We start from the raw sequence: 19,604 nt of genomic DNA, 5'->3' as shown, positions 1-19,604 counted from the left end.
TAGACTTTTGGTAACTTCCTGAATACTGTCTATTTTTTTTTCTTTGTTCTCTATCCCTCAATTGGAACAAAGCAACATAAAAAGCAACATAAAAAACCCATAGGGGATCAGCAGGTGACATAGTGGTTAAGGTGCAGAACTCCCACATGGCTGACTGCGATTTGAGTTCTGGACCTGGCAGCTTGAAACTCACATTGGGCACATGTACATGCAGGCAGAGCATGGAGGAGAAGAGATTGGGGCATTGCCATCCCCCCTGGGGGGGCAATTTTTCACGTTCCCTCTCACTGTCTCTCTCTGTCTCTCTCCAGCAAGCATATGTACCCTATGGTAAAAACCTTAGGAAAAAATATGCAACTTTACAAATACTTTTTTTTTGGAGAGATTTTCACTATAGGGCGCGTGCGCTCACCAGACAAACAGAGAGAAACATAGAGACAGAAAGCGAGAAATCACTCCCCAGGGGGGATGGTCATGCTGCAATCCCTTCTCCTCCAATCTCCTCTCAGGATCTTGGGCATGCACACACACGTGCCCGGCGTGAGTTTTAAGCCACTGGGTCCAGGACGCGAACCGCGGTCGACTACGTGGGAGTCCAGCGACATAGCCATTACGCTAACTGCTGGTTCCCCAACTTTACAAATACTTTAAAATTAAAACAAAAACAAAAACAAAAACAAAACACAGACACATGCTTTTCCTCCATACTGTCTATTGTAATGAAGGATTCATCTAGCCCTTCAAGTCAAATATGAGTTATTCATAAACTCCTTTCTTTCCTCCTTGTGTCCCATATCTATTAATAATTGGCTACTAAGTCTTCTCAGCTTTAAAAAATATTTTTGGAATTTGTCTTCTCTATATTTTATTTGATCTTGTTGAAGCCTTGTTTCTTTTTTATTTCCAAGCCAAACTGTATCCAGCTTTATTACGCTCTCAATAGGGAAAGTTTAGAGTGAGGATTGACATTTCATATTTAGCATGTTTAACAACTTTTCACGAGCCGATCCTGACTTTTGGGAAATGAAAATGGCAGAATTATCGACCTAAAGATCCAACAATAAGAAAAGGAGCTGCTGCTCTTTTGAAGGATGCCATCTCAATGTCATTGGAAAGTCCGGATTGCCTGACATAGTGGCATAACCAATTTTCTGTGGTCAGGTCCCCACAGGTCTCTGGTTAAAGGGAGTTAAGTTTATGGGAACCAGCAGTTAGCGTAAGGGCTATGTCGCTGGACTCCCACGTAGTCGACCGTGGTTCGCGTCCCGGACCTGGTGGCTTAAAACTCACGCTGGATGCGTGTGCGTGTGTGCCCAAGATCCTGAGAGGAGAATGGAGGAGAAGGGATTGCGGCGTGACCATCCCCCCTGGGGGGGGATTCTGTCTCTCTGTCTGTCTCTGTCTGTCTGGCGAGAGCACGCGCCCTGTAGCAAAAACCTCTCAATAAAAAAAAAAAAAAGAGAGTTAAGTTTATGCTGAAGGCAGAGAGGGAGAGGACGTAAAAGCAAATGTTAAGTTTTCCACACCACAAGGCATCTGTGAAGGTGGCTGCGTGTCAGGGAATCCCTCCTCTCCAGAGCCAAGAGGAAGTCTCTCAAAACTAGAAGGGAAAGATGTCCAAATCAATCCAGCTTCAGAGACATTCTATTAGTGACAAGTGCCCCTTCCCCAAAAAACCAATGAAGTGTTCTGTGTGCTAACAACATAGCTTAAAAAAAAAGGTAAAACGAAATTCTGCGTTTTTATAAAACTTGATAAAAAATAGTATTTCAAACTGTACAGTCACCAGAAGTACACAGTTATCAAAAATGCACACACTTCACTTGGCATCTCCAGCACCTTCAGCTTTCTGTTCCTGGTCTGTGTTGGCATCTCCATTTTCTGCAGGGTTGTTCCCATCCTTGCCAGCATCAGCTTTTCCCTTTGTTCCTTGGGGCACCTTCTCTCCCTTCTTTGCAGGGGCCTTTTTAGGCTTGGGCTCTGACTTTGGAGGAGCAGGTTTTGCAGACAACTTTGCAGATCTTCTCTGTTGTTCGTCCTTCACCTTGGCTTTATCTCCTTTAGCATCCCCTTCAGCCTTTCTCTTGGGCATGGTGGTGACGACGGCGGGATGTAGGCACTGGACGCGGGGGATGCAGCGGCGCACAGGCTTTGGTGGGTCTGGAGGTTGCTCTCTCTTCTTCACACTGCTCTGAAGCCTTGTTTCTTAACTCTTCCAATATATATTTGACTATCTTCATGGTTTTCCTGACGTCATTTGTCCCATCCTTTGGCCTACTCTTTCCATTGTTATCAGTACTGAATACTAATAATAATCTGGTCATAACAGTACTATTATTAAAACCCTTCAGTTATCATAATTTTCAAGGTAAAAGCCAGAGTTTCAGTCATGATATACAAGACTCTCTTAGTGACTCAAATACTTAATACAGAATTAAGAATTAGAATATGAAATTCTCCATAGTACTTCTGTTTTATAGTCATTTGGTCAAAATCTAATCCAGATTGGGGCCGTCAGGTGGTGTGGTGGTTAAGGGCACTGGACTTCCACATGGTCAATCACAGTTGGAGTCCTGGACCTGGAGGCTTGTTTTCTCACTTTCTCTCTCTCTCTCTCTCTTACTCTGTCCCTCTTGGGTCAAATTAAAATAAAATTTAAAAAATAAAATAAAGTTAAATAAAAATAATTTTCTAAAAACCTAATTCAGATTCAATTTTTTTTAATATTTAATTTTATTTTTCATTATTATTATTATTTAATTTGCTACAGGACATGTATGCTCACCAGAGAGAGACAGAGAGAGAGAGTGAGGGAAAATGTGAAAGCAAGCTGCCAGGTGAAGGACTCAAGTCACGGTCAGCCAAATGGGAGTCCAACACTTTAACCCCTGTGCCACCTCCTGGCCCTTCAGATTCAATTTAAATCCAGTCATTATTTCATATTCTGTTTTATCCTATGGTTACTATTTGGGCAAATATAGTGTGAACGATCATTACAGGCCTAAAGCAAATTTCTAGAATAAATGTGTAGAACACATTTATCCTACAAATATTGAAGATTATAAACATAACTTCTTTTCTTTGATGGAAAATAGGATTCTTGTTTAGGAAGTCAAAGGAAAAATAGAACAAGTGGAAATCTTGCATTCTTAGTGATTTATGATTGTCTGATTTTAGCCCAGTGTTTATTATGAAAAATTTCAAGCATAAACAAGAATTGAAAGAATTATATCTACCAGCTAGATTCCACGATTAACATTTTACTATATTTGCCACATCACATGTGTTCTCTGTTTGTCCCTCTAGTCACTCAGCAAGCCATCTTTTCAATTTTTTTAAATACATCTCAAATAACTTGACAGGAAGTTTTTCTAATCACTGTTAACCTTTGTTTATTGTTTTTTTTTCTAGGTGTTGTAATTGAAGTGTCAAACACATTTTATGTAGATGTTTTCAGCTGACTCTTTTTCCTATTTCTAAAAATCTAAGGTTGTCAATAGTCACTATCAAACTGAAATTATTTTTTTAAAAGTCTGTACATAATGTTAAGCCTGATTAGTGATCACTTTCTCATTTGCTTTATAATCCAAATGATTACAGTTTTTAAAGTTGTTAAAAATAATTTAAGTTTTTTTAACACTATTTAAAAAATATTTATTCACATTATGTTGTTTTCAGAGTGGAGAGATCTACAGACCAAGTCATCAAGCCAGTCAATGTGGGAGCGCTATCAAAATGGGTTGGAAAAATACCTCCAGATGTCTTACAAGACATGGCAGTGATCGCACCCATGCTTGCCAAACTTGGGTATGACCCTTATGCCAATCCACCTAACTATGGAAAACCTGATCCCAAAATCCTTGAAAACACTAGAAGGGTAAGTGAGATTTTTAAAAAGTGACTTAGAAAACTAAATATGAAATTTAGGTCCTAAAAAGTTAATGTGAATATTATTTATTGCTTTTTTATGATCAGAAAATTATTTTTTCTCTTTAAATATTTACTGTAATTTATGACTTATGTATAATTATTATACATCTTCGTAGGGTACAGAATGGTCTTTAAAACATGTATACAGTGTGTAATAAACAAATTGAGGATATAAACATATTTACCACCTGTAACATTTAACATTAGGTTGTGAACATTCAAAACCTGGTCCAATGATTATTCTGCAAATGTGTACTAAATTGTCTATGACATTCTTTACTGTGAGATAAAGTCTGAAAGAACATATTAAAAATCAGGCAACAGGGTCCCGCAGGTGGCGTGGTCGTTGAGGCACTTATAACTCCCACTTGACTGACTGTGATTTGACAGTAGACCTAGCAGCTTGCTTTCTCACTTTCTCTCTCTCTCTCTCGCTCTCTCTGGTGAATTAAAAAATGAAAATAATAAATTAATTAAATAAAATAAATAATTCTTTTAAAAAGTCAGGTGATAAGCACTCTCATAAATTAACAAAGATGATCTTTTGCATAGCCAGTGAAAGAAGAATTTATAATTTTCGTGTAGAGGACTGTGGGAGGTAAGATTTTATAATTTGAAAAAATTGGTTTCTATCAATTATCGGTCCAGTTCGAGGTAGGTAAAATTGTATCTAACAATACAATAGCTCTTAGATAGAGATAGAAAAAGAATGCTTGTACTCACAAACTGTGAGTTATCGTAAGGCCATAATTTGTACTGTTCATAAAGAAATAAGAGCTTGGGACCAGCAGTTAGCATAATGGCTAAGTCGCTGGACTCTCATGTAGTCGACTGTGGTTCGCGTCCTGGACCCAGTGGCTTAAACTCACGCCAGCACGTGTGCGTGTGTGCCCAAGATCCCTAGAGGAGAGTGGAGGAGAAGGGACTGTGGTGTGTCCATCCCCCCGGGGGGGTGATTTCTTGCTTTCTGTCTCTCTGTCTCTCTCTGTCTTTCTGGCGAGTGCACGCGCCCTATAGCAAAAACCTCTCTGGAAGAAAAAAAAAAAGAAGTCCTTGAAAATGCAAAGATAAAACAAAATTGGAAAGTGATGTTTAAAAGTGAAGACATAGTAAAGCTATTTGGTGATTTCTAGACTTTAAAAAGTTCTTGATTTTAGCCTTTTTAAAAATTCATTCCAAGGAAAAACTCAGCTATAACATTTTGGTCTTTTCCTCTATTATCTAGTTTAATACAATAAGTAATGGTTATAATAAATTATAGATTGAAATCAATGAAGATAATTGTCTATAAAATAATTGGTGAATTTGTATTTAAACCTGCTTGTGTGTAAAACAGTTGAATCTGCATTTAGTCCTGATAGTCAGTGTTATTATCAATATGTGTAGACTTACCTTTTTTTTTCTAGTTGGTTTGTGTTCTCTTCTATTTATTTCTCTTTACCTTTTCTGATGTAGTTAGTCCCTTAAGTATTTCTTGAAGAGCCCATTTTGTTTTGGTGATTTCTTTCAGTGTTTGTTTATCTCAGAATGATTTTATTTATTCTTCCCATTTGAAAGATAATCCTGCTGGGTATAGTACTCTTGGCTGAAATTGCTTTTCTTTCAGAGTTTTAAATATGTCTTCCCATTCTTTCTTTGTATGCATTGTTTCAGGTGATAGATCAGATATTACTCTAATGGGGTAACATTTGTAAGTAACTTGGCATTTCTCTCTTACCATTTTTAGAATTTTGTCTTTGGGACCAGCAGTTAGCATAATGGCTATGTTGCTGGACTCCCACGTAGTCGACCGTCGTTCACGTCCCGGACCAGGTGGCTTAAAACTCACGCCAGGCGCGTGTGCGTATGTGCCCAAGATCCTGAGAGGAGAATGAAGAAGGGATTGCAGCATGGCCATCCCCCTTGGGGGGTGATCTCTCGCTTTCTGTCTCTCTGTCTGTCTCTGTCTGTCTGGCAAGCACACGCGCCCTATAGCAAAAACCTCTCCAAAAACAAAACAAAACAAAAAAAAAGAATTTTGTCTTTGATTTTTACCAATTTGGCTATGATATGCGTTGGAGAGGATCTTAAGTTAAAGCTATTTGGTGTCCTTTTTCTTTTTCAAAAATTATTTTATTTAACTTTACTTATTAATTAATTTTAATTTGACCAGAGAGAGGGAGAGAGAGAAAATGAGAAAGCAAGCCACAGGTCTGGGACTCGAACTTCAGTTGGCCATGTGAGAGTCCAGCACCCTTAGCTACCACGCCATCTGCTAGCCCCTATTTGGCGTCCTTGCTATCTCCTGGATTTGGATGTCCACATGCCTCTAAATTTGGAAAGTTTTCTGCTAATATATTATAAGAGGTGTTTGCCTTTACCTGTTTCTTCACCTTCTGGAATACTATTATGTGGATGTTCAGAAATTTAAGTGTCTGGGGGGCCAGCTGGTGGAGTAGTGGTTGTAAGGAATGGGCCAAGCATGTGAGAAAATTGAAATGTAGAGCCTTTATTGGGAGCATTCCTGGACGAAGTTCGCTGGTCCGACAGAGAGAGAGAGGGCCAGAGAAGTCACATCCTAGGTTGGGGTTTAGCGATTTTTATAAGGGTACAGGAAGGGGGAGTGTCTTAGAGGTAGAAAGAGTCCTAAAGGTTTAGGGGGAGAGCAGACTTGTGTGCCATGTAACATCTGATGATGTGTGCAAGTAGAGTCCCGTGTGCAGGGTAAAACACATCTTGGCAGAGTAGAGCGCCATGTGCAGAGTAGAGCACATGTGCTACATCCAGGTTAGATCTGAGTGCAGTGCAGGTCTGATGACAGACTAGATCTGGGTTACATCAGCCAACCGTGGTGTGGCGTCCAAGCCCCCACATCCAAGCTGCCCACAGTGGTTACTGTGCTGGACTGTCACATGACCGACCATGGTTCCAATCCCAAAGCTGATGGCTTGAAACTTACACGGGGTATGTATGTGTGCATGCCCAAAATCCTGAGAGAAGGGATTTTGGTATGGCCATCCCTTCTGGGGGGTGATTTCTGATGAGCGCATGTGCCCTATGACAAAACAAAAACAAAACTGTCAAAAAAATAATGTCTAGGATTTCCCATATATTGTCCTAATTTTTAATGGTTATTCTTCTATTCTTTTCTTTTGTTTGTACTAAACCAGAGGTTTTGTCTTCAAGGTCAGACATTCTTCAGCACGGTCTAACCTGCTGTTGATTTTTTTTGAGGGAGGTTTTGATTTCCTTCATTGTATTCTTTATCTCCAGAAATCCTGTTTGATTCTTATTCTGTGTGTCTGTCCCTTTATAGAGTTCCTCCCTCAAGTCAAATTCCTCCTTTAAGGATTTTCTCATCTCCCGGAATTGGTTCTCTGTTTTCTCTTGCAACTTGTTAAGTATTACTACGATGAATATTCCAAATTCTTTTTCTGACGTTTCTGTGATCTTTTGTGTTTTTGCATTGTTAATGGGGAGTTATGATCCTTTGAGGGGGAGGCATTTCCTGATTTCTCCTGTGTCTTAGGGGCTCTGCCTTGATTTTTAGTCACCTGATGGTATCCTTTCTTCTTCCTGCATATTTGGAGTTTGTTTCTGTAGCTGTGTGCTCCTGCACTTCCTTATAATAGGTGTAAGCTCTGTGCCAATTTCTCTTGTCTACTTTGGGTGGGAATGTGGAATCCACAGTAGAAATTTACGGTTCAGGTATTCAAAGAGGAGTTTCTCCCCTTTTATTGCGAAGGGAGTTACTGGGAAAGAATACCTACAGAGTCTTCTGTTTTTAGGTATTTGGTTCTTTTATATCCAAACCTAACTGCTCCCATTGTGGATGGAGGTTGCGTTGACAGGTGATAGACTGCGTCACGTGGTGCACAAGCGCACCAGTTGGACTGGAGAGGCCCTCCTCCCCAACAGGAGGTTGGGTGGGGGTCCTTGCTGATGAGCTCAAGTTGAGCAGTGTGACTTGAGCCTACCTGTTGGTCCTGCATGGTTGAAGAGCAGAATGACATCAGCACGTGTAGGGCAGCAGCTCCTTCCGTCTATCTCTGGAATTGGAGGGTCTCCCTGTTGCTCCTTCCTTCTCTGAGAAAATAATTTTAAACTAGAAAAATTCTGATTGTAGAAGAATGCTTTATTGTCAGAAGTCTTTCACTGCATTTTAAGAATTACTGTGGCCGGGGGCCAGTAGATGGCATAATGGTTAGGGCGCTGGACTCCCACATGGCTGATTACAATTCAAGTCCCAAACCTGGTAGCTTCAAACTCATGCCAGGTGCATGTGCGTGTATACCCCAAATCCTTAGAGAACAATGGAGGAGAAAGAAGTGTGGGATGGCCATCCCCGCCCCCCAGGGGTGAGTTCTTACTTTCTCTCTCTCCATCCATCTCTTTCTCTCTAGAGAGCACACACATCCTACAGCCAAAAAAAAAAAAAAACCAAACTCAGAAAGAAAAAAAAAGGAGTAGCTGTGGCTCTCCCCAAGAACTGAATGCCAAAATTAGCATAAACGCCACGATGATTAGTGACCTTGTATCTAGTTTCTTTTTTATTTAAATCTAATAGTTACTCCACTTTTAAACCTTTGTTTTGATGAGACATAATTTCAGGATATTTAGAAGCTAAAAATTTGTCTACATTAGAAGAGTTATTAAATAGGTACAACACATTAGCCCTCTAATTGAGAGAAAATTGCTATTAAGTTACAGTTGCTATTAAATTGCTATTAAATTACAGTTTTTCTTTTAATACATTAAAATTACCATCTTAACAAAATAATGTTTCAGAAAATACTAAAAACTGAAGGACCTGGAACCAGCAGATGGCATAATGGTTACATCACTGGACTCCCACATAGTCGACTGAGGTTCGAGTCCTGGACCCAGTGACTTAAAACTTACTCTGGGTGCATATGTATACATGCCCAAAATCCTGAGAGGAGAAGGGAGGAGAAGGGATTGTGGCAATGCCACCCCACCTCCGCAGGGTGATTTCTCTCTTTCTGTCTCTCTGTCTCTCTGGCAAGTGCACATGCCCTATAGCAAAAATCTCTCACTTAAAAAAAAAAAAATGAAAAAACGAAAAACTGAAGGGCCTAATCTGAATATATAGCTTACCAGTTGAGTCTATTTCAAATCAGACCTTATAAGATTCTCTAAGATTATTTTTTAACTGTGATAAGATATACATAGTAAAATTTGCCATATCTAACCATTTTAAGTGTATAATTCAGAGGTATTAATTACATTCACATAGTGTGCAATCATTACCACTGTCTTTGCCAGAACTTGTTTCATCATTCTAAACTGAAACGCCATACACACTAAATTGTAACTCCATTTTACTCTCTCCCTCATTGCTAGCCCTGGCAACCACATAATTCAACTTTGTGTCTCAATATGTATTTTTTTGAAACTACAGTTCAAACTGTACTGATATAAGTTCTCTGATAGGCTATTTGAGTTCAAGATGAAAATTCTTTGATTTTTACCTGGTATTCCCTTGTTTATGTCAATGTTCTTCCCTCCCACAACTTTTAGTGTCTTTATTCTTTCTTTTGGTACCTTTAACAAATTATTGGCAAATATATTTTCTGAGGTTAATTTCCATGTGGATTCATTTCTCTTAGGTGCAAGGGGACTTTGAAAAATTCCTGATATTAAAGTATGAATTTAATTTGGTACAAAAAATTTGAAATCTATGCATAGTTTTCTCATAATATACATTTCTCATGAACTTTTTGAAAACACCTTGTTTTACTTTCATTTCCCTTTTATAGTTCATTTGTGGCTATACTCAAAGAGCTGAGTTCTTGAGAATAATCTTATATGGATTTTAATATATTATTTTAAAAATACTTTCTTTTTTTATACTTTTCATGTACATAAACATTTTTATTATAAAAATATAAATTGATGGGGCAATCAGGTGGCATGGTGGTTGAGGTGCTGGACTACCACATGGCTGACCGGTGTTCAAGTCCTGGACCTGGTGGTTTTCTTTCTCACTTTCCCTCTCTGCCTCTCTTTCTTTGGTCAAATTAACAATAATAATAATATAATAAAATACATAATTATTTTTTAAATGTAAATGTTGTATAAACCATAAAATTAGACCAGCAATTGGTATAATGGCTATACTCTGGACTCCCATGTAGGTGACTGCGGTTTGAATCTTAGACCCAATGGCTTAAACTCACACCGAGCATGTGTGCTTATATGCCCAAGATCCCTAGAGGAAAATGGAGAAGGAATTGCGGCGTGGCCATCCCCCCTGAGGCGGGGTGATTTCTCGCTTTCTGTCTGTCTGTCTCTCTCTTTCTGGTGAGTGCGCATACCCTATAGCAAAAACCTCTTCCCCCAAAAAAGTATGTAATTAAAAATATGAGATAAAAATCATGTGTAATATTATAATCAACATAGTTGTATTCTATTTTGATGTATTTTCCCTCCTCTGCTCTTCGTTAAACAAATGTTAGATTTTTATCCATTAAAACCTTACGTTTATATACACACAATCTAACATTTTCTACCCATGAGCATTTTTCCATGGGTGCATAGCTTTTTGAAACAAGTGTTAGTTGTTGTATAATGTATTGTCATAGGGGACCAGCAGGTGGCGTGGTGATTAAGGTGCTGGATACTCACACATGGCCAGCTATGGTTTGAGTTCTGAACGTGGTGTCTTGCTTTCTCATTTTCCCTCTCTCTCTCTCTCTCTCTCTCTCGTCAAATTAGAATAAATAAATGAATAAATAAAATAAATAATTATTTAAAAAATAGATATTATCATAAGAGCAACTTTAAATCCTTTCTGAAACACAGTGGAAAATGAATAAACAAATAAAATATATTTCCTTAGTAGATGTTCTATAATTCACTTTACCATTTTCCTCTTGTTTACAATTTCTTTCTTTGACAAATTGTGCTGCAGTGAACATCTTAGTGCATACTATATTTTAGCAGTATTTTTAAAAAAGAAATTTATTTAATTTTATTTATTTATTTTTTTAATTTGCTGCAGTACACTCAACAGAGAGAGAGAAAGTGAGAAAGCAAGCTGCCAGGTTTGGGCCTTGAACCGTGGTCAGCCATGTGGGAGTCCAGTGCCTTAACCATCACACCATCTGCTGGCCCCAGCAGGTTTTTGTTTTTTTTTTAAGGTTAGACTAATGGAACCAGCAGATGGCGTAATGGTTATGTCACTGGACTCCCATGTAGTTGACTGGACTCCCATGTAGTTGACATGTGGTTCGAGTCCTGGACCTGGTAGCTTGAAACTCATGCTGGGCATGTGTACCAAAATCCCAAGAGGAGACTGGAGGAGAAGAGATTGTGGCATGGCCATCCCCTTGGGGTGTGATTTCTCACTTTCTGTCTCTCTCTCTGTCTCTCCAGGAAGTGCACATGCCCTCTAGCAAAAATCTTTCTTTTAAAAAAAAAAGTTTAGACTAATAAGAGTAGAATTAAACCAGATCAAAATATGTGAGATTTTTAAAGATTTTTTAATATATGTTGATTTTTTTGGGTAATTTTTCAGAGAACATGTGTGCCCACCACAAAGAGACAGAGAGAGAGAGAGAGAGAGAGAGAGAGAAAGAAAAAAAGAGAGAGAGAAAGTGAGAAACTAGCCCTCCCCCATGGAAGATAGCCACTCTACAATCTTTTCTCTGTTTCTCCTTCCTTTTGGGATTTGAACATGCACACATGCCCAGAGTGTTTCTCAAGTCACCTGGTCTGGGACTTAACTGTGCAGTCAGCCATGAGGATCCATCAGCCTTAACCACCATACCACCAGCTGGTCCAAAAATATTTTTAAAATTTATTTTATATCTTGAGAGAGAAAAAAACAGTCGCCCCTTACAGGGTCTTGTCACACCATGATTTCCCTCTACCTCTAGGCCTCCAACCAGCCAGGATCATAATACACCTGTATGCCCGGCATGTTTTAGGCTGACCCAGAATCTGAACCGTGGTCTTCCACAGGGCTATAGCATTGTATAGTGGTGCTTAACCACTGTGGTTATGCCAGCTGGTAGTTTGTTTTTTTTTTTTTCTTTGTAAGCCATGTGTGGTCACCAGAGATGCACAGAGGGACAAAAAGAGGAAAAGTGTTTTTCTTGGAGAGAAAGACTGGAGGGAAGACCACACTGGAATCCCTTTTCCTCCATTCTCCTCTTAGGATTTTGGGCACGTACACAAAATCACCTGGCATGATTTTCAAGCCTCCAGGTCTGGGATTCAAACTGTGGTCAATCATGTGGGAATCCAGCACTGTAACCACCCGCTGGTCCCAACTCTTACATTTTTGAAAAAATCAAAATACTTTTGGGCTGGTTTGTGACATAGCAATTAAGTACTGTGTAGCTAGAACTACATCTCATGACTGACCACCATTTGAGTTCTGGTCTTAGAACCTTGAAAAACACACCAAGCACATGTGTGCACATACCCAGGATCCTGACCAGAAGGAGAAAATGAAGACAGGGGATTGTGGTATGATCAGATCCCACGTGGATGGGGGTGGCATGGAGACACTTTCTCTCTCTCTTTCTCTCTCTGGCACATGCATGTACCTTCTGGCATTTAACAAAATAAACAAAGACCAGCAGGTGGTGTGGTGGTTATGGTGACTGGATCCCACGTGGCTGACCGAGTGGTTTGAGTCCATACCTGGCAGCTTGAAAAACACACTGGGAACAGGAGCATGAGTGCCCAAAATCCCAAGAAGAAAGTGGAGAAGGGATTGCTGTGAGGCAAGTCCCGCTGGGGGTTGCTTTCTCCCTCTCTCTTTCTCTTCTGCTCCCCCCCCACCCCTTTCTGTCTCTCTGGTGAGAGCATGCACCCTATAGCAAACTAAAATAATAACAGAAACTTTTAAACTACCAGCATAATGTAAGTGGTTTTATTTTAGATTTTTGCTAATTTTAATAGGTTTCATTGATTAATGTACTTGAAGATTTTCCAGTTATTAGCTATATATGTATGCTTTTATAAGCTTTCTTAAATTTTTAAAAGTTTTATAGGGAAGTTTTGTGAACTACAGCCTGCTAAAAATGAAGCATTCATTAGTCTACCATTCTGCTTTCCCAGTCCATGGTAATCTCTTTATAATTGGTAATTCATAGCTTCTCCTTACTGAAAAGGGTTTTTTGTAAACCAAGATACATGTACAAATGATATTTTGTGGGTTTCCCATGCAGTAGACATTATAGTTTTCTTACATGCAAGTTGGCTTGGCTAGATTATCCCTGGCTTTCTTGAGTGGTAGGTTGGGAAGAATGCTGTGGTTAGAATTCATGTGACTAAAGAATTTATTTCATACACACTTGTGGCTTTTGAAAGGGTTTCAAAATTCACACTAGGGTGAAAAAAAGACCTTTTTTTCTGTCTTTGCCTGCCTCTAAAGTAACAAATAATGTTGAGGAAGAAAAGATAAAGTGTAAGCTACTTTAATTGTATTTTTTTAGCCTTTTTAGACCATGCATACAATACAAATTGACATTCTTGTTTTGTGGGGTTGGGTTTTATAGGCTTTCTTATAGCCGAATCCTTTCTATCCTCAAAACTTTTGCCTGTAGTAACTGAGATGCTAAAATATCCAGCATTGACGATCATGAGGGTTCATAAAGTAATGCTTGAATAGAGATCTTTGACTGTGAGCTGTGACATGAGACAGTCTCCAGAGAAAGAAGATGCTGGAGAAATTGCCCCCTGATTTATGGAGTGGGACAGGATAAATCACATCTTAACTGGAAATATTGAATCTAAAATCTCTTATGCCTAAAAATGCTAGTTTTCATAGAATTCTGAGTAGTCCCACAGTAATGATGTCTGAGTCAGCAATTTTAAGGACATCATTGCCCCGTTTTTAAAAGATGATCATGTGCTTCATGGTTGCTGTGACTCATGGTAAACAGGAAATGAAATGCTAACATACTCCATATTCTTTCCTACCATACTGTCTAATCCCAAATTTGTAGTACATTTCAGTACATAGTACCCTGTATGTACATCTCCAGCCTTCTTCCTCTTCGGAAATTCTTAACCTTATTTATTTGAGAATCTGGTGATTCCGATGTACCCCTACCTGAGAAATACAGACACGTACATACACAGAATTTTACCCACAGTTTCACTGGGTCCCTAAATGTCCCTGAAGCCCATCACATTAAAGACTCCTGTCACCACTCATATATGGCTTCTTTTTTTTTTTTGAGAGGATTTTTCTATAGGGCATGTGAGCTTGCCAGAAAGACCGAGAGAGACAGAGAGACAGAAGGCAAGAAATCACCCCCCTCCAGGGGGATGGCCACACCGCAATTCTTTCCCCTCCATTCTCTTGGGATCTTGGGCACACACGCACATGTACTATGAGCCAGAGAGCAGGTTTGAGGAAGAGAGTCCTCAAATACATGGTTTAAGTAAAAAAATAGTTGAAAGACATAGTTACTGGGCTGGCCCTGTAGTGCAGTAGTTAAGTATTGTGTGTAGAGAGCCAGATCCCACTTGTCTGACCACTGTTTGAATCCCAGGCCCACTGGCTTAGAAAGCTTGCCAGGCAGATGTGCATGAGTGCCCCAAATCCTGGTGGGTTGGAGAAATAGAGAAAAGAGGATTGTGGCATGATAACACCCCACTGGGGTGCTTTCTCTCTCCTATCCCACCATGAGTGTATATACTCTCTACTGCTGCTACTACTACTACTACTAATAATAAAAGATGTGGTTGCTAAACTTTATCGATGTAAAAAGCAGATCCGAGTATGAATGATCTATTTAGTCAGGAACCTGAGTAGACAATACTCAGGAAATGCAGCATTTTGAAGATATTATTTAATATCTTCTGGGCTCCAATTTTGCTGTTCAGAAGTTAGCTGTCAACCTAGTTGCATTCCTTTGCAGACAGTCTCCTCTCTCTGGGTATTCAGGTCTTCTTTTTTTTTTTTAATTTTTAAGAATTATTTTATTTAACTTTATTATTTATTTATTTTAATTTGACCAGAGAAGGACAGAGTGAGAGTGAAGCAAGAGCAAAAGCAAGAGCGAGAGAAAGTGAGAAAGCAAGCTGCCAGGTCCAGGACTCAAGCCATGGTCGACCATGTGGGAGTCCAGCACCCATAACCACCAAGCCACCTGCTGGCATCTCAGGTCTTCTTTTTATAACTAACTGTATTCTACAATTTTATTACAATATTTCTAAACTGTGGCTTTTCAAAAATTTGTTTTGTATACCTATTTTAGATTAATTCTTCTGTTTCACTAGTTCTGTATGATAATCAAGACATTTTTCTTTGAATATTGCCTCTCCTCCTTTCTCTGTAGTCTGTCCTTTGGATTCCAATTAGTTGAGTATTAAAATGTCTTATTCTGCCCTCCAAATATTTTAACTACTTTCTTGTTTTTTGTCTTTCTGCTATCTGCTGAGTAATTTCTTTAGATTCATTTCATTTCTTCATTCCTTCCATCTTTCCTCCCTTCCTTCCTTCTTTCCTTTCTTTCTTCCTTCTGTCCTTTTTCTTTCTTTCTTTTTTTAGATTTTTGCCATAGAGAGACAAAGAGGGAAAAGTGAGATATGACCCCCACAATCCCTTCTCCTCAGTTCTCCTCTCGGTATTTTGGGCACACACATGCACACCTGGTGTTTTTCAAAGCACGGGGTCTGGGACTCAAACTGCACAGTTGGTCTCATGGGATCCAAGGCCTCAGCCTCCACACCACCTGCTGGCCTTCTATTCATTTTCTAATTCATTCATCCAACTATAAACTATCTTCATCTGTTTCTAATCTGCTCTTTAACATGTCTAAGGTATTTTGATTTAAATAATTACATTTTTGGTTCTTTAAAACCTGTCTTCTATTTTAAAAAAATTCTCTTGTTCCTTGGTTGTTTTTAATATATGTGTTTTATGTCAACTTTTAAAGCATCACAAATTGATTTGGGGTGTCTCAGCAGCTGAATAGCTCCTAGATCTTGTTTATCAGTCAGTTGTTCTTGCTTTCTCAGATATACAGATACCATCTCCAGATATTCTGATATCTATTTTTTTTTCTGTTGCTAAAGTAGCTGAATTTGATAGAAATTCAAGTTATTTTGTTATTTTGTTTATATATGTAGTTTGGACTTTTTGTTTTGAGAAATTTTTGCTATAGGGTATGAAATCTTGAATAAGTGCCAATGGGTTCTATGCACGAACACTTGTATATTTTTCACCTAATATATTTTGGATTTCAACACGTGACACATTGTCCTAGATACTTTATAGGTAAGTGTTTTAAATAGAATGAAGATTGCAAAATGTATTGCCAGTTTCTATTTCTCTTTTCTCACCATTTATCAACCCAGAAATGTTTCTTTTTCTTCCCAGAGTGGTATTAAGAGTACCCTAGAAATTCTCCATCATCCCCTCCAAGTTATTCCCTCTCTCTCTCTCTCTTTGTTCTTAAAAGATAACCTATTTTCTGAATTCTGCCATCATTGATTTGGTTTTGCCTGTTTTTAAACTTGATAGAAATGGAATCATAAAGCATGTATTGATAAAGGACAAGCAGTCTCTGACATCGGGAACTTGGCTTGATACAGTATCCAGGCCATGGCTTGTTAAAAACTAGCTCTAGTACTGACCACTAGGACATGATGGTTTTTTGTTGAATATAAAGGATCTCATAGAACACCAGCATCAGACAGGATCACATCTTAACCATGATGAAATTAGGGAAAAAAACAAGACTATTTCATAATTTTGTCTAAGCACAGAGAAAAACAAATCACAAAATATTAGTCACCTGCCTCCTGTCTAATATGAATGCTGCTTCAATACCTTTAGTCTTGGGCATGGTGGCGCCCGCCCTATGGCAATACCTTTAGTTTTATTCTAGGATGCCTTCCTTCAGATAAGATTTAGCAAGATACCCAATCAAAATCGTCCTCACTTCCTGGTAGCACCCAATCTAGAATGAACCTATTTCCTTGGACTCTTCCCAAAACCAGAGTTATATAGGTCTTTTCTAGTACACTTTTACTGAGACTCCATAGTTCTCCATGATGTGGTGTTATACTTGCTGAAATGAATTATAAACCCAGCATGTGTAGCTACAGCTACATTTCTGGTAGCCTTAGTTCGGAAGTATTGACAACGTTTCTGTCTGGTTTCATTTGTAAGATTTATATCGTTGTATTTAGCAGTAGTTTGTTCATTTTTGCTAGTATCACACTGTAATTACACAACTATTTCAGACTTTTTTTTTCTACATATGGGCTTTTTTTTTGAGAAATTTTTGCTATAGGGTGTGTTTCTTGCCAGAAAGACAGAGAAAGCGAGAAAAATCACCCTCCTGAGGGGATGACCACGCCATAGTCCCTTCTCCTCCACTTTTCTCTTGGGATTTTGGGCACACATGCACATGCATCTGGCATGAGTTTCAAGCTGCCAGATCTGGGACTCATACTGTAGTTGGCCATGTGGGAGTCCAATGCCTTAAGCACCATGCCACCTGCTGGCCCTCATTTGGGCTATTTTATTGTTGATTCACAGTAGCCTTGTATGTGTCTCTTGATGAACATGAATATGCATTTTTGTTGGGATTATGCCTGGCTATTATGTTGGGAATCCCTAAGACCACTCATGGTAATCAGAAGTTTTTTACAGTCACAGTACCCTTGATTACAGCGAAAGGATATAAAGTAAAATCAGTAAAGGAAAAAGGCACGGTGGGGAAGTCTGGAGGAAACCATGCACTATCTTTCAAATGTTCCCTCCCAGTGTAATGAGACAGAAAACTCTTCACACTCCTGGCAATATGTGAGAAACGTATGTGAAGTGTTGCTAATCAAGAAAACTTACCTGAGCTATGGCGTCCCAGAGTTTTTATTAGGGCTTAGTCATAACGTAGGCATGTAGTGCCTGTATGATTGACTGCAGGTACTCGGGCTCCAGAACCTCAGAGAAAAAGCAGCCATTCATCAAAAACCTACCTGACTTCCGCAAAAGCTGTCTGGTCAAATTAGTAGAGCCTGGCTCAAGGCCTCAGACATGCACAACATTCTTATCAGATACAACATTCCATGCTTGGGTCCTCGGAAACATCCATGAGCCAGTTCTGAAAACAGGCTTGTTTTGGAAGTGTACAGGGTTTGAGCAATCAGACCTGTTGAGTTTAACTTTTCTTTCATAGACTGAAAGTAATGAGTGAAGGGGTATTTGTATGTACACATTTGAGAAATAGTGCCAAAGAATTTTTCTGAAGTAGTTTTACCAGTTTACTCTCTCATCATCAGATGTATGAGAATTTTTGTTGGTCTACACTGCCAGTACCTTCCTTGGACTGTCAGTCTTTCAAAATTTTAGTCTTTTTTTCCCTAGGTGTATAGTGATGTTTCATTATAGTTTAAATTTTTTATTTCTTTAATAACTAAGATTGGATGACATTTTGTATATTATGGTAGTCTATGTTGTGAAATGTCCATTCAAATCTTATGCTTGATTTTCCACTGAATCATGTGCCTATTCCTCATCAATTTTTAGGAATTTAAAAAAAGAATTATTTAATTTAATTCATTGTTTTTATTGGTATTGGGCATGTGTGTTTACCAGAGAGTGAGAAATCAACTATCTGGGACTTGAACCACAGTTGACCATGTGGGAGTCCAGTGCCTTAGCCACCACACCACCTGCTGGAATTACCCCAGGAAAATTCTTTTGATATGTAAGGTTTATTTGTATTTCAATTTTTTTAAATAATTATTTTATTTAACTCTATTTATTATTATTATTATTTCCCAGTTTGACCAGAGAGAGACAGAGACAGGGAGAGAGAGGGAAAGTGAGAAAGGAAGCCACTAGGTCTGGGACTTGAACCATAGTTGGCCTTGTGGGAATCCAGTGCCTTTAACCGCCATGCCACCTGCTGGCCTCCCTATATTTCAAGTGGTTTTGTATTTTTGTTTTTGAGAAAGAGATATTTCTGCCTTAGGGTGCATGTGCTTACCAGAGAGACAGACAGTGAAAAGGAAAGTGAGAAATCACTCCTCAGGAGTGATGGCCACACCACAATCCTTTCTCCTCCATTGCTTCTCCTGGGATCTTGAGCACACATGCACATGTGCCTAGGGTGAGTTTTCAAATCACCAGTCCAGGACTCCAACCAGTCCACCATGTGGGAGTCCAGCAACATAACTGCTACACATCTGCTGGCCCCTTCAAATGACTTCTCCCACTAGTCTGCCTTGCCTTTTCTCTCTCCAAAGACTCTTTTTTGAAGAATAGAAGTTTTTAATTCTAATGCCTAATTTAGTAATCTTTCCCTTAATGTTTGATTTTTTTTGTATACTAAACTTTTTCTATAATAAACTGTTTTCTTTATCCAAATCCATAAAAATATTCTGTTATTTGGTGAAAGCTTTATTGTTTTACCTTTCTCATTTAGATTTGCAATCCACCTGGAATTGATTTTTTTTGTGTATGTGGTAACCAAACCAAAACAAAACAACCCTCAAAAAAACACATAACATAGGGCCAGCCTGTTGCATGGTGGTTGTAGCAGTATCCAACGTGTCCAGCTGTGTTGCTCAAGTCCCAGACCTGCTGGCTTGAAAAACATGCAGGGTGTGTGTGCATGCATGCTTGAAATACTAAGAGAAGAATAGAGTAGGATTGCAACTTTATCATCTCCCCTGGGGGGGACTCTCTCACTTTC

General features: G+C 38.9%; 1 protein-coding gene across 2 annotated transcripts in view; it reads left to right on the top strand.

The window, feature by feature from the left end:
- TPST1 (tyrosylprotein sulfotransferase 1) overlaps positions 1-19,604 on the top strand; it is a 104,705-nt gene that overhangs the window by 40,196 nt on the left and 44,905 nt on the right. For both annotated transcript variants that reach the window (XM_014590325.2, XM_006155024.3), the window contains exon 2: positions 3,679-3,877. In XM_014590325.2, the coding sequence (XP_014445811.1) occupies positions 3,679-3,877 (199 nt within the window). The remainder of the gene's footprint in view (positions 1-3,678; positions 3,878-19,604) is intronic.

Source organism: Tupaia chinensis, unplaced genomic scaffold (genome assembly GCF_000334495.1).
Source record: "Tupaia chinensis unplaced genomic scaffold, TupChi_1.0 Scaffold000429_1, whole genome shotgun sequence".
Taxonomy (NCBI): domain Eukaryota; kingdom Metazoa; phylum Chordata; class Mammalia; order Scandentia; family Tupaiidae; genus Tupaia; species Tupaia belangeri.
The sequence above is the reverse complement of the archived record's forward strand: the minus strand, read 5'-3'. Positions and strand labels throughout refer to the sequence as shown.